Here is a 14,566-nt window from a genome sequence, read left to right on the forward strand (position 1 = left end):
TTTACACGAGGAGTAATTTACCCTGACCAATTAACCTATCAGCTGGTATGTTTTTGTTAGAAGAGAGTATTGCATCTGGTGGAAAGGATGGGGAAAATGTGCAGATTCTGGGTAGGCCATACCTAATGGTCAGAATCAAGCTTTGGTGGCTGAGACAGTGAAAGAGTCACACTGAGCAGAATCATCTGCAGCTTAATGTGAAAAAAACTAAGGAGTTGGTGGTGGACTTGAGGAGGGTTAAGGCACCCGTGACCCCTGTTTCCATCCAAGGGGTCAGTGTGCACATGGTGGAGGATTATAAATACCCGGGGATATGAATTGACAATAAACTGGACTGGTCAAAGAACACTGAGACTGTCTACAAGAAGGGTCAGAGTCGTCTCTATTTCCTAAGGAGACTGAGGTCCTTTAACATCTGCCGGACGATGCTGAGGATGTTATACAAGTCTGTGGTGGCCAGTGCTATCGGGTTTGCTGTTGTGTGCTGGGGCAGCAGGCTGAGGGTAGCAGAGACCAACAGAATCAAAAAAACTCATTCGTAAGGCCAGTGATGTTGTGGGGGTGGAACTGCACTCTCTGACAGTGGTGTCTGAAAAGTGGATGCTGTCCAAGTTGCATGCCATCTTGGACAATGTCTCCCATCCACTCCATAATGTACTGGTTAGGCACAGGAGTGCATTCAGCCAGAGACTTATTCCTCTGAGATGCAACAGTCATTCCTGCCTGCGGCCATCAAACTTTACAACTCCTCCCTCAGTGTCAGACACCCTGAGCAAATAGGCTGGTCCTGGACTAATTTCCACTTGGCATTATTTACTTATTATTATTTAATCATTTATGGTTTTATATTGCTATATTTCTATACTATTCTTGGTTGGTGCGACCGTAACAAAACCCAATTTCCCTTGGGATCAATAAAGTATGTCTGTCTGTCTGGTTGTAGCACCATAGTGCTGCCCCATTGAATAGTTATCACTGTATAAAATCAAGAGGAGCATGGATAGGGTCAATGCGTACAGATGGGAATGAAGAACTAGAGAGCATAGATTTAAGCTGAGGGGGAGGGATTGAATCGAAACCCGAGGGGCAACATTTTTTTACCCAGAGTGTGGCCAGCATATGGAATAATTTACCAGAGGAAGTAGTTAAGGGAGGTATAGTAGCCACATTTGAAAGGTATTTGGACCACTATGTGATTAGGAAAGGTTTAGATGGATATGGGAAAACATGGGCAAGTGGGACTAGATGGGATTCATGACCAGTGTGAACTAGCTGGGCTGAAAGGCCCATTTCCATTTTGTATGACTCTATGACTTGATAAGTCTATAACTTTAGTATCTTCCCTACATGATGGCCAGAAAATACCACATTTAGCAATGTGAGCATGAGGATTACTGGTTCAACAGGTTCAGCAGCACCTTACAAAAGATGGCTGATGATACCATTAATGGCTTTAAAGATCTCAACTATAACAGGCATTACTTTTGCCCCTGTTGTGCAGTTAATTTTGTAAATTATAAGGGGCTCATTATGTTGTGGATTTTACTCACAAATCTCTCTGGGAGCAAGGATTTTAATATTGCTTATTGCACCCTCATATCTAGGAACTCCAATTGAATTAGGTACCTTGATATGAATCTACCAATGTTTAAAATAAAACAGTTCTGCTAATTGTTGATTCCAGCCCACATATTTCAACTGCCAGGGCAGAATGAAGACCAAGATAACTAACAACAGCATTTCGGTAGCATCTGTTATATGTCATCCAAGCCATTTAAGAGCTAATAAAGTTCTTTGGAAGTTAGTGAACATAATTGATGGATAATATTTATACCTTGTTATGAACTGATTGGAAATGTTCCAATGACTTTATATTTATTAGGAATATAGACATAACATCCTTTCAATGCTTCATCTGCTGGCATTGTCAAAATTAAGTTTATTGTCATTTACACAGGCGCCATGAAGAACTTATCTGCAGCAGCATCACAGACACACAGCATCAGAGACACAGCGTTAAAAAGAAAAACAAAAGATAAATTTAATTTAAACTAAACAAATGGCACCAGTGTGCTATACTGGCAACACACACGATTGTATACAATTGTACAAATTATTTTAATTGTACTGTAACAATACACTGTGTGGTGGAGTAGGGTTGCTCAGAAAGATTCTACATTTCTGTCCATAACAGTTTACATTGGGGCTTTGAAGGTTGCCAGGCAGTCATGTTGAGCACCAAATGTTCACTAAGTTATTGCAAACATTCATTCCAGAGCTTCGATCACGTAATCTAAGACCCTGGTGCAGTAATGAAGATCCACTACATAGACAAAGGCCATTAGGATGAAATTATTATTATGTATTAAGCTCAACTATAAATCAGCCTTAACAGTGATTATTTATTGTGTACTATTAGTCTGCACATTCGGATGTCCTGAAATGATAAAAGGTGCTATCTTCTTTCAAGGTATTCTTTAATCCTGAGGCTGTATGTCTTTTCTGGAACCCCCTTCAGTCAGCATATCCAATGTCCACAGAGGTGTAAAAGAAGGAAAGGCAGCTGCCAAATCACTTCACCTTAACCCATCACTCACATGTGCATGAGAAGCTGGGTTAGAGGAGGGACATACAAACACACAAAAATTAATATCAGAAGTAGGCCACTTAGTCTCTCAAGAGAGGAAGAAAGAAAGAGGGAGGTCAAATGTGTATGTGCTTTCTGAGCAATGTGTACCGTGTGGTTCGACATGATGCAATGCTGTGTAGTCAATGCTGTTAGTTGAGAGTTGACTGTGTTTACCAAAAGATCCTTGTAGCTCATTACTTCTGAAGCATCAGCACAAAAGAGCTTCTGGCTTTTGCAGGAGAGAAAAAAAAACAAGAGAGAGAGAATAAGAGGAAAAGAAATCCTGCAACAACTTTTATAACCTCAGGGCATCAGGATCAACGGCAGATGAAGAGCAAAGTTGAAATGTAACTCAGCTATATTGTAGCGACCAAGCCTACCTACCTCGACACAGCAAGGCTGCAAGGTCCCACAGAGCTAATCGGGATGTTAGTACAGGAATAAATAATGGCCTGAGGTACTGGGGGAGGATGTCTCCTTCGATCTTCATGTGATAGTGACTCTATTCCTCTCATCTCTGAGAATGAATACATGCCTTTGGGCCAAAGTTCCTGCCAACAGAGAACAATATTCCCTGTGGAATATCCTGCTCATTCAGTAATGCCAAGCTCCCTTCAGCACTGCTCATTCCAGAGCGTCAGTGTTCTCTGAGTACTGCTCCTCCAATATTGTTTGAAGTAGCAAGTGGGAGAGTGACATCCTGCAAAGCTTGAGCCAGCAGAAAACACAAGTCTCATTGGGAGTGAGTCACTGTTTGAGCCATTAAGGAGAAAGGAGGAGTTAAGTGGACTGACCATTGTGCCTGTGCTGTGGGAATGGGCCTGTGTTCAAGCGGCCAGACTTAAGCTCCACAAGCGGAGGCTAAATGTGCTGTGTCTTTTGGAGTCATCTTGTTGATTGTATAACAGAGGCAGACAAGATGGTAGTTAAGGCAGTAGAATGCTCTTCTTTGGAGATGTGGAATTGTGGAATACCTAAAAGTCTTCCAGATGGCTATGCCTGCAGGAAATGCACTAACCTTAGCACCTGACTGACAAGGGCAAGGAACTGGAGCTGGAGCTGGATGTACACAGGAGCAAGCCTCATAGACTTGAAGGGGTCACACCTAGAGTGCAGGCTTCAGAGAGTAAATAGTAGACCATGAGAAGGGGGGCGAGCAGTTTGTGCAGGGTTCCACTCTAGCAATTCCCCTTAGCAATAAGTATATCAATTTTCATACTGCTGAGGGGGAGAGGCAATGACTTATCAGGGCACAGCAGCAGCAGCTAGGCCACTGGCACAGTGGCTCAGCAGGGAAGTTAGACAATGCCATTGCAATAGGAGATATGAGAGAGGGAGGGGGGGGGGAGAGAGAGAGAGAGAGAGAGAGAGAAACAAGCAAGCAAGCTTCTGTGGCCACAAAAGAGGTGGCAGGATTGTGTGAGGGGTAAGGATATCTCAGAGTGGCTGCAGACTATCCTCAAAAGGCCGTGGACATGATGCACACAGCACCAATGATGTAGGTAGAAAAGAGGAAGAGGTCCTGCGTAGTGTGTATAGGGAGTTTGGGAAGAAGCTGAAGAGCAGGACCTCCAAGGCTGTAATCTCTGGATTGCTCCCAGTAAAATGTGCTAGATGGGCTGGAGTAGGATGATAGTACAGATGAATGAGTGGCCGAGGATCTGGTGCAAGGAGCAGGGTTTCGGATTTCTGGATCATTGTGATATCTCCTGGGGATGGTATGAACTATACAAAAAGGATGGCTTACACAGAGTCTGAGGGGACTAATATCCTTGCAGGTCAGAGCTGTTGGGGAGGATTTAAACAAATGGCAGGGGAATGAGAAACAGTGTAGTAAGGCTGAGGATGGTGCAATAGGTATACAAGTAGGTACAGTTTGTAGGGACACAAACAGGAAAAAAAAAATCTGCTGATGCTGGAAACCAAGAAAACACACGCAAAATGTTGGAAGAACTCAGCATGCCAGGCAGCACCAATGGAAAAGAGTAAACAGTCAATGTTTCAGGCCGGTGAGGGGTCATGGCTCAAAATGTCGACTGCCTATTCCTTTCCACGAATGCATGGTTTGAGTTGAAGTGTAACATGTGGTTCAAAGCAAAAATTATGATGAATACAAATCTGAAAGTGTTATATTTGAATGGACAGAGTGCACAGAATAAGGTTGATGATCTTGTAGCACATTTAGGGATTGACAAGTATTACTGAGTTGTGACTGAAAGAAGTTAACAGTTGAGATCATATTATCTAAGGATACGTGTTGTATTAAAAGGACAGGCAGATAGCCATAGGGGTTCTGTTGGTAAGTACTGTATTGAAATCAAATCCTGAGAAAGAGATGTTATAGGATTGGAAGTTGTAGAACCCTTGTTAATAGAGTTATGAAACTGTAAAGATAAAAAGATCCCGAAAAGAATTATATACAGATCTCTGAACAATAGCCAGAATGGTGGATATAACTATCAGTGGGAGATAGGAAAGGCATGTAAAATAGCAATGTTACAATAGTCATGGAGATTTCAGTATGCTGTTGGATTGGGAAGATCTGTGGAATGCCTCAGAGATGGCTTTTTAGAGCAGCTTGATGTTGAGCTCACTCGGGGGAAGGCAATTCTGGACTGGATGTTTTGAAATGAACCAGATTTCATTAGGGAGCTCAGAGTAAAGGTATCCTCAGGAGAAAGTTATTGTAATATGGTAAAATTCACCCTGCAGTTTAAGAGGGAGAGGATAAATTTAGATGCATCAATATTACAGTGCAGTAAATGGAATTACAGAGGCATGAGAGAGGAGCTGGCCAAAGTTGATAGGAAGGGAAAACAAGCAAGTAAGATGGCTGATCAGCAATGGTGAGAGTTTCTGGGGGCAATTCGGATGGCACAGGATAGATATATACCAGAGATGACGAATTATTGTAAAGGGAGTATAAGGCAACTGTGACTGACATGGAAGTCAAAGACAACCTTAAAGGAAAAGGGAGGGCATTTAATGTATTTAAAAAAAACAGAAGATTTTTCAGATATATAAAATATAAAAGAGACATGAAAGTGGATACTAAAACCATTAGAAAATGATGCTGGACAGACTGGAGAACTGGGTGGGATTTTTCCGGTACAGTTTTAAAGCGATTTAAATTGTATTTACAGGACAGGGTCCATTTTGTTTCGATCGGTTGCTGCATATCTGACTGAACACAAATGACGTGCAGTGCCTGAAGGTTCCATACTAGGGCCGCTTTTGTTTAACATATACCTGCTCCCTCCAGCTCAAAGCATGACAAGCAACAAAATATCTTACCTTAATTATGTGGATGACACTGAAATTTACATAACAGTGTCATCAAGTGACTCTGGTCCCATGCAATCACTAAAAAACTGTACTGAACAATCACTAATCTGGTAAGCCAAAATTTCCTCCAGTTAAACAAAGGGAAAACTGAAATAATTGTTTTAGGTGCTAAAAAAGAATGACAATAGACAATAGACAATAGACAGTAAGTGCAGGAGTAGGCCATTTGGCCCTTCTAGCCTGCACCACCATTCACTGTGATCATGGCTGATCATACACAATCAGTACCCTGTTCCTGCCCTCTCCCCATCTCCCTTGACCCCGCTATCTATAAGAGCTCTATCTAACTCTCTCTTGAATGCATCCAGAGACTTGGCCTCCACTTCCTTCTGGGGCAGAGCATTCCACATATCCACCACTCTCTGGGTGAAAAAGTTTTTCCGCATCTCTGTTCTAAATAGCCTACCCCTTATTCTTAAACTGTGGCCTCTAGTTCTGGACTCACCCATCAGCGGGAACATGCTTCCTGCCTCCAGTGTGTCCAATCCCTTAATAATCTTATATGCTTCAATCAGATCCCCTCTCATCCTTCTAAATTCCAGTGTATACAAGCCCAGTCACTCCAATCTTTCAACATATGACAGTCCCGCCATTCCAGGAATTAGCCTTGTGAACCTACGCTGCACTCCCTCAATAGCAAGAATGTCCTTCCTCAAATTTGGAGACCAAAACTGCACACAATACTCCAGGTGGGGTCTCACCGGGGCCCTGTACAGCTGCAGAAGGACCTCCTTTACTCCTATACTCAATTCCTCTTGTTATAAAAGCCAGCATGCCATTAGCTTTCTTCACTGCTTGCTGTACCTACATGCTTGCTTTCATTGACTGATGTACAAGAACACCTAGATCTCGTTGTACTTCCCCTTTTCCTAACTTGACTCCATTTAGATAGTAATCTGCCTTCCTGTTCTTGTCACCAAAGTAGATAACCTCACATTTATCCACATTAAACTGCATCTGCCATACATTTGCCCACTCACCCAACCTGTCCAAGTCACCCTGCATTCTCATAACATCCTCCTGACATTTCACACTGCCTCCCAGCTTTGTGTCATCAGCAAATTTGCTAATGTTACTTTTAATCCCTTCATCTAAATCATTAATGTATATTGTAAACAGCCGCAGTCCCAGCACCGAACCTTGCGGTACCCCACTGATCACAGCCTGCCATTCCCAAAGGGACCAGTTAATCACTGCTCTTTGTTTCCTGTCAGCCAGCCAATTTTCAATCCATGTCAGTACTCTGCCCCCAATACCATGTGCCCTAATTTTGCCCACTAATCTCCTATGTGGGACTTTATCAAAAGCTTTCTGGAAGTCCAGGTACACTACATCCATTGGCTCTCCCTTGTCCATTTTCATAGCTACATCCTCAACGAACTCCAGAAGATTAGTCAAGCATGATTTTCCCTTCATAAATCCATGCTGACTCGGACTGATCCTTCTACTGCTATCCAAATGCGTTGTAATTTCCTCTGTTATAATTGACTCCAGCATCTTTCCCACCACTGACATCAGGCTAACCGGTCTATAATTCCCTGTTTTCTCTCTCCCTCCTTTCTTGAAAAGTGGGACAACATTAGCCACCCTCCAATCAACAGGAACTGTTCCTGAATCTATAGAACATTGGAAAATGATTACCAGTGTGTCCACGATTTCTAGAGCCACCTCTTTAAGTACCCTGGGATGCAGACCATCAGGTCCCGGGGACTTATCAGCCTTCAGATTCAACAGTCTATCCAACACTGTTTCTTGCCTAACATAAATTTCCTTCAGTTCATCCTTTACCCTAGTTCCTTTGGCCACTATTACATCTGGGAGATTGTTTGTGTCTTCCCTAGTGAAGACAGATCCAAAGTACCTGTTCAACTAATCTGCCATTTCCTTGTTCCCCATAATAAATTCACCCATTTCTGTCTTCAATGGCCCAATTTTGGTCTTAACTATTTTTTTTGCTATTCACATACCTAAAGAAGCTTTTACTATCTTCCTTTATATTCTTGGCTAGTTTACCTTTGTACCTCATTTTTTCTTGGCGTATTGCATTTTTTGTAATCTTCTTTGAATATTTAAAAGTCAGTACTTAGAATCACTGTTCTTAATGTTTAAAAGACTGTTTAAAAGTCAGTACTTATTTAGAATCGCTGTTCTTACAGAACAAAAACCAAGCCAGAAGCTTTGGTGTTGTGATGAATTCTGACTTAAATTTCAACTGCCACATTAAGACAATTACAAAGTCCAGCCTACTACCATCTTAATACAGTGAGAGTTAAAGGGCTTGTGTCTTAGCAAGATCTAGAAGAAACTAATCCATGCATTTATTTTTTGTAGGCTTGACTACTGCAATGGCATTATCACTGGTCTCTGTAAAATAAAATCCCTCAGACAGCTGCAGCTCATTCAGAACGCTACAGCTACAGTCCTCACGAAGACCTAGAAAGTAGAACATATCACTCCAGTTCTCAGATCACTGCCTTGGCTTCCTATTAGAGGACTTACTTTAAAATATTACTGTTGGTTCATAAAACATTGAATGATCTATGGCAAAAATACATCTCCGATCTCTTGCTGCATTATGAATCTTCTCAAGCTCTCAGGCCATCTAGAGTGGATCTGCTTACCGTCTCCAAGATCAAAACTAAACATGGTGAAGCAGCTTTTAGTTACTATATTCCATATATCTGGAATAACCTTCCAGAGGGTCTGAGGTCTGCCCCAATTTTAAGTTATTTTAAGTCATGGCTCAAAACTTTTTGCTGTATCTTTTAATTAGAATCTCCTATGCTATAACTTCTAATTAACATGTCTATTTTTGTAACATTTTATTCTCTTATATATTGTCAGAAATTTGATGTTTGATTTTTTATATCTTGTTCTATTGAAAGCACTTTGTACTGCCCTATATTTGAAAAGCGCTATATAAATAAACTTGCTTGCTTGTATTGGGGAATGAAGAAATGGTGGACAAACTTAACAAGTATTTTGCATCAGTCTTCACTGTGGAAGGTGTCAGGAGTATGCCAGAAATTTGAGAGTATCAAGGGGCAGTTGTGAGTGTAGTTGCTATTAATAAGGAGAGAGTACTGAGGAAGCTGAAAGGTCTAAAGGAAGGTTGTTCCTCTGGACCAGATGCAAGTGTCACTCCACTCCTTCAAGAAGGAAGAGAAGCAGAAGAAAGGAAATTATAGGCTAGTTAGTCTGACCTCAGTAGTTGGGAAGATGTTGGTGTCAATTGTTAAGGGTGTGGTTTTGGGGTACATGGAGGTGCATAATAAAACAGGCTGTAGTCAGCATGGTTTCCTTAAGAGAAAATCGTGCTCCTCAGAGCAGTTCCCTTCAAAACTACTCCTCTGACCATACCACACTTTCTCAGCACTCGTGGACAGTGTGGCACTCTTTCAGGGAGGAGTTACAGCAGGCGGATATCCCTGTTGGATTGGAGTGTAGTATTGTTACTTTTCTTGGATTGTAACCTTCCTATGTTTGCTTGTGAAACCCCTTTAAACTGGGTGGTTCTAGCCCCTCACTAACAGCCACTGGACTCCACAGCGAGGAACCCACCTTTCTGATGCTCCTTGTGTCTGGGGTCTATGCAACTTTGATCCCACAAAACCTGTGAGGTTGGGACATCTCGCCCACCCAAACCCCATTTTGTGTGAAAGCTGTATGATCTATTGCACCCCCCCAGCAAATACTTGTTGACAAGATATAACAGATCATACACTGCATACAGTTAAAAAGAGAGTACATTTATGAACATTAACTTAACCAAAGGGTTATCAAAGAAAAGAAAGAAAAAGACAAAATGAGCCCATGATAATTAAAGAGTCAAATGCGTACTTAAGTTAGAACTCATCTTGAAGTTGTCTGTAGTTCAATGCTGGACCCTCTGTCGGCTTGAAAGCACATGCTGATTGGCTGAAACCCCATTCCTAAGTTGAACAACAAAGCCCCTTATCTCACTCACACCTAAACAAGCTGAAAGCAGAACAGACTGTTCTTAAAGAACTGCTAAAATGAAATACCTACAGCATAGCAGTAAAAATCTTAACCAGGACATCACACGTGAAGTTATTTACATTCATCTACAGTATATAAATGAAATTGTAGATTTTCTAGTAATTGTAACATGGCAGATTCTGTACTTTTTAGACGCTGCTTAGAATTTCTGTACCAAGGGGTGTGTTATTTGTATCTGAGTATTTCATAGGTTACAACCTATCAATGGAATATGCTTCATCTCTCTAGCCTGAGTTCATTGTTGTTTGTCTTTCTTTGTTCTTGTTTACATCTAATAAATGACCATAACCACAGAGTTTTTTTGCCTCTTTCTTGCCTTCTGAGAAACCTCTGGGTGAGTATGACCCAATCCAACAAGGCACAGTAAACATTTTAGAAACAGCTTTTTCCCCTCCACCAACAGATTTATGAATGGTTCATAAACTCATGAACACTACTTTGCTATTCCTCTTTTATACTATTTTTTAATTGCAACTTATAGTAATTTTTTATGTCTTGTACTGCACGGTTGCCAAAAATAAAAAAAATTCATGACAAATGACACTGATAATATGACATGCCCTTGCGTGTCTGCTGCATACTAGTGGTGATTTAGATTTACAAGGATGTTGTCTGGGTTGGTGAGTGTACCTTATGGGAACAGTTTGAGTGTACTTGGCCTCTTCTCCTTGGAGTGACAAGAGGATGAGAGATGACCTGATAGAGATGTATAAGATAATGAGGGGCATTGATTGTGTGGATAGCCAGAGGCTTTTTGCCAGGGCTGAAATGGCTAACACGAGGGGGCATAGTCTTAAGGTGCTTGGAAATAGGTACTGAGGGGTTGTCAGGGGTAAATTTTTCACACAGAGTGGTGGGTGCGTGGAGTGCACTGCTCGCCATGGTGGTGGAAGCGGATACAATAGGGTCTTTTAAGAGCTTTTTAAATAGGTACATGGAGCTTAGAAAAACAGAGGGCTATGCACTAGGGAAATTCTAGGCAGTCTGTAGAGTAGATTACATGGTCAGCACAACACAGTGAGCCGAAGAGCCTGTAATGTGCTGAAAATTTCTATATTCTATGTTCATACTCTTAGTACCAGCCCCTGTATGTAAAGCCTCTTGTGGATAGTGTCACTCTGACAAATTACTGTTTCCTACTTACTGCTCTTCAAATTGGTGCATTTTCTGACTTGAAAACGTCAAGTTTTCTGTCTGTGTACTTCCGCTAGTAGTACAGCCCTCTGTCATTGCAGTACTATTCCACAATTGCCCATCTGACCGTGCAGAAATCTCTCAGGACAGTCCCTGTGACAATGCAACACACTTTCAGAACTACCCCTACAGGTATAGCAAAGATTTATGAAACTTGCCACTTTTAATGGAATCCAAGCAAATTATTTTAAAAAAACAGGTCTTTTATTATTGTTCTTCTGTGTCAAATGAAGTTAATAGAAATTTTGCTATGACACTGGACATTTTGTCAATCACTTCCATACAAGACTGTAGCTTAGTGTACTGCCCATTTTCCAAGTTCCCTCCATGGGTGATTTTTCTTTTAACTTCCTTTTGATGGTGTACAGACAGTAGATGGAATTGTTCTCATTATAAGCACGACAAGAGGACATCTGAATGATTCTAAAATCTGGGTCAGTTTCTATCTACTGTCTGTTTCTGATTTATGGCAATGCAGCTATATGGAACTATGTTCTGACACAGGATCCACTGGAAACACCGAACAAAATTGTGATTACTTGTATTAGATGTGTGTTAATTCAAGAGTTTTACAACAGGTCTGTTGAACCCTGGTAAATGGGGTCTTTGCAAGCTACGGCATGAGCTGATAGATTGTATGCTAAAAGTGGAACTTAAAACCATTCCTAAAAGTTGTTAGTCTTTGTTGTGATTTTAATTTTGCTCACTTGGGTTAGTGTTAACCAAGGCTGTCAATCACAGTTAATGCAGGTCTGCAGCCGGAGGTATTGCCTGTTTGAATTCCACATGTGTGCTGGGTAAATTTCAATGCCTGTGAGCTGGAAACGTCTGACTTGCCCTTCTTAGTGTACAAACCAGATCAGATCAGCTTATCGTCACATACGCCAGGGTGTACTGAAGTTCCTTGCTCCCGTGAAGCTCAAGAAAGTAAACAGTATCCATGGCAATAATAAATAGAACAAAGAATACAGTGACAAATGTGAGGACAGCAGAATGGTGTGATGATACTGTAGTAGTGTCGTTTGAGGTAGTGCAAAAATAAATGATAAACTGACAATAATGGAATCCAGTTTGTGATTCTAAGAATATGGCAGCAAAACTCTAAAGGAGTGTGGAAGCTGTTGATTGGCTCAGATTTCTTATAGCAGTGGGGGGGGGTGGAGCTGTTCTTGTGTCTAGCCAACACACACAAATGCAGGAGGGGCTCAGCAAGTCATACAGCACCTGTCAATGTTTTGGGCCGAGACCCTTCTTCAAGGTCTACAAACTCTTGTATCTTCTCCCTGAGGACAGGAGAGAAATGGGAATGGCCGGAATGCCAGAAATCCTTCCTGTTAACTGTAGCTTTCCTGAAGCAATCCACTGTGAATATTTTTCCACAGGTTTGGTGTGGTTGCTGTTCCTAAGAAAGCCTTCCCTGGTATTAAGCAGTGGGATTGCATATAATGTACTTCCTGACTCTCTCCTCTGCTTGTCAGTACCTCACTGATAGTTTCAACGGTTGATCTAATAACGTTCTGACTTATTGGCACCAAATCTCTAGCTCAGTCCAGTCTAATCCATTTTCACATGATCATAAGATATAGGAGTAGAATTTAGCTATTTGGCCCATTGAGTATGCTCCACTATTTCATAGTTGATCCATTTTCCCTCTCGGCTCCAATGTCCTGCTTTCTCCACGTATCCCTTCATGCCTTGACTAATCAAGAATCTATGAAACTCTGCCTAAAAATTACCCAATGCCTTGGCCTCCACAGCTGATTATGGCAACAAATTTCACTGCTTCACCGGTCTCTGGCTAAAGTAATTCATCCTCATCTCCTTTCTTAAAGGATGTCCTCCTATTCTAAGGCTGTGTCTTGTGGTCCTTGACTCCCCCACCGTAGGAAGTATCCTCTCCACGTCAACTCTATCAAGCCGCTTCATCATTTGATATGCTTCAATGAGGTCACCACTCCTTCTTCTGAATTCCAGTGAGTGCAGGCACAGAGTCATCAAATACTCTTCATTATGACAAGCCTTTCAATCCCAGAATCATTTTTGTGAACCTTCTTTGAACTCTCTCCAATGTCAGCACATCCCTTATATAAGGGACACAAAACTGCTCACAATACTCCAAGTGAGACCTCAGCAGTACTTTATAAAGCCTCAACATTAAGTCCTTGCTCCTGTAATCCACTTCTGAAATAACAGCCAGCAGCTGATATTCTATCAGCACCTTTTTTAATACATTAAAGAAAAACTTCTTGCTTATGATCAGGGATTGGATCCTCTTCTCAATAAAGATTAATTCAATCTTTTCTGTGGTTATGTACTTAGTTACTGTTTTCCAAAATTGCAGCTAAATAAAATTTGCTTTGATTTTCCAAACAAAGTGATATTAACTCTCAAACCAGTTGAATTGAATAAACTATGCGAATCATACTGAGTGTAAAGTCTCTAAGGTATGGGAGTGAACACTGTTGAGCAGTATCAGTGTGTCAGTTACATAATGCAGACTGACAGCTTCACAATGTGGAATGATCTATATATAATACATTCAAAATGCCGGTGAAACTCTGCAGGTCAGGGAGCAGCTATGCAGAGGAATAGAGTCGATGTTTCAGGCAGAGACCCCTTATCCAGAGTGCAATGGAAGGGGGGGGGGAGAAGCTAGAGTTAGAAAGGGGGTTTGCTTCAAAGATCTCTGTCATTACTCACTGGCTGCTATTCATCAACTATATGGAATCTGCAAACAGATGCTTCAAAATAGGTTTTACTTATTATTGACGTGCACAGAGAGCAAAATGTGTCATTGCGAACATTCCATGAAGATAACAATCTTTTTTTCTGAAAATCGTTATTTACCATGTCCCTCTTGCGAGTGCATTTGTCACCATATATTTGGGGAATTTATCTGCTTTCAGGCTGCCTTGAGTTAAAAGAGGAGACAATCGAGAATCTCCTTGCGGCCGCCTGTCTACTCCAGCTCTCCCAGGTTGTGGAGGTGTGCTGTCATTTTCTGATGAAGTTGCTCCATCCGTCAAACTGCTTGGGTATCCGAGCTTTTGCTGATGCTCAAGGCTGCACTGAGTTAATGAAGGTGGCTCACAACTACACAATGGTAAGGTGACAAGGATGTTTTATTTTCAATTACTTTGCTATATCGTGTGCTTGCCCTGCATGTGTCCTGTCCTATATGAAATGATTCTTTTTCACCACAGCTGTCAGTGCTGTGGCCAACCAGTCTTTTTCTACTAGGCAAGTAAATGGAAACATTGATAAAGATTGCATTCGCAGACAGGCCTTTTGACTTTTGTTAAGAAATGTTACGCAGGGAGGGATAAATCAATCTGATAGCTCTTAGCAGGAATTAGGACAGGGTCAGTGGATCAAATG

The 14,566-nt window shown here is 41.4% G+C and overlaps 1 protein-coding gene across 1 annotated transcript in view; it reads left to right on the plus strand.

The window, feature by feature from the left end:
* The window catches only part of LOC132393770 (kelch-like protein 1), a 220,464-nt gene that overhangs the window by 50,564 nt on the left and 155,334 nt on the right, over positions 1-14,566 (plus strand). Inside the window, exon 3 of the mRNA XM_059969164.1 lies at positions 14,095-14,291. Within this exon, the coding sequence (XP_059825147.1) occupies positions 14,095-14,291 (197 nt within the window). The remainder of the gene's footprint in view (positions 1-14,094; positions 14,292-14,566) is intronic.

This window comes from Hypanus sabinus, chromosome 5 (assembly GCF_030144855.1).
Source record: "Hypanus sabinus isolate sHypSab1 chromosome 5, sHypSab1.hap1, whole genome shotgun sequence".
Lineage (NCBI taxonomy): Eukaryota > Metazoa > Chordata > Chondrichthyes > Myliobatiformes > Dasyatidae > Hypanus > Hypanus sabinus.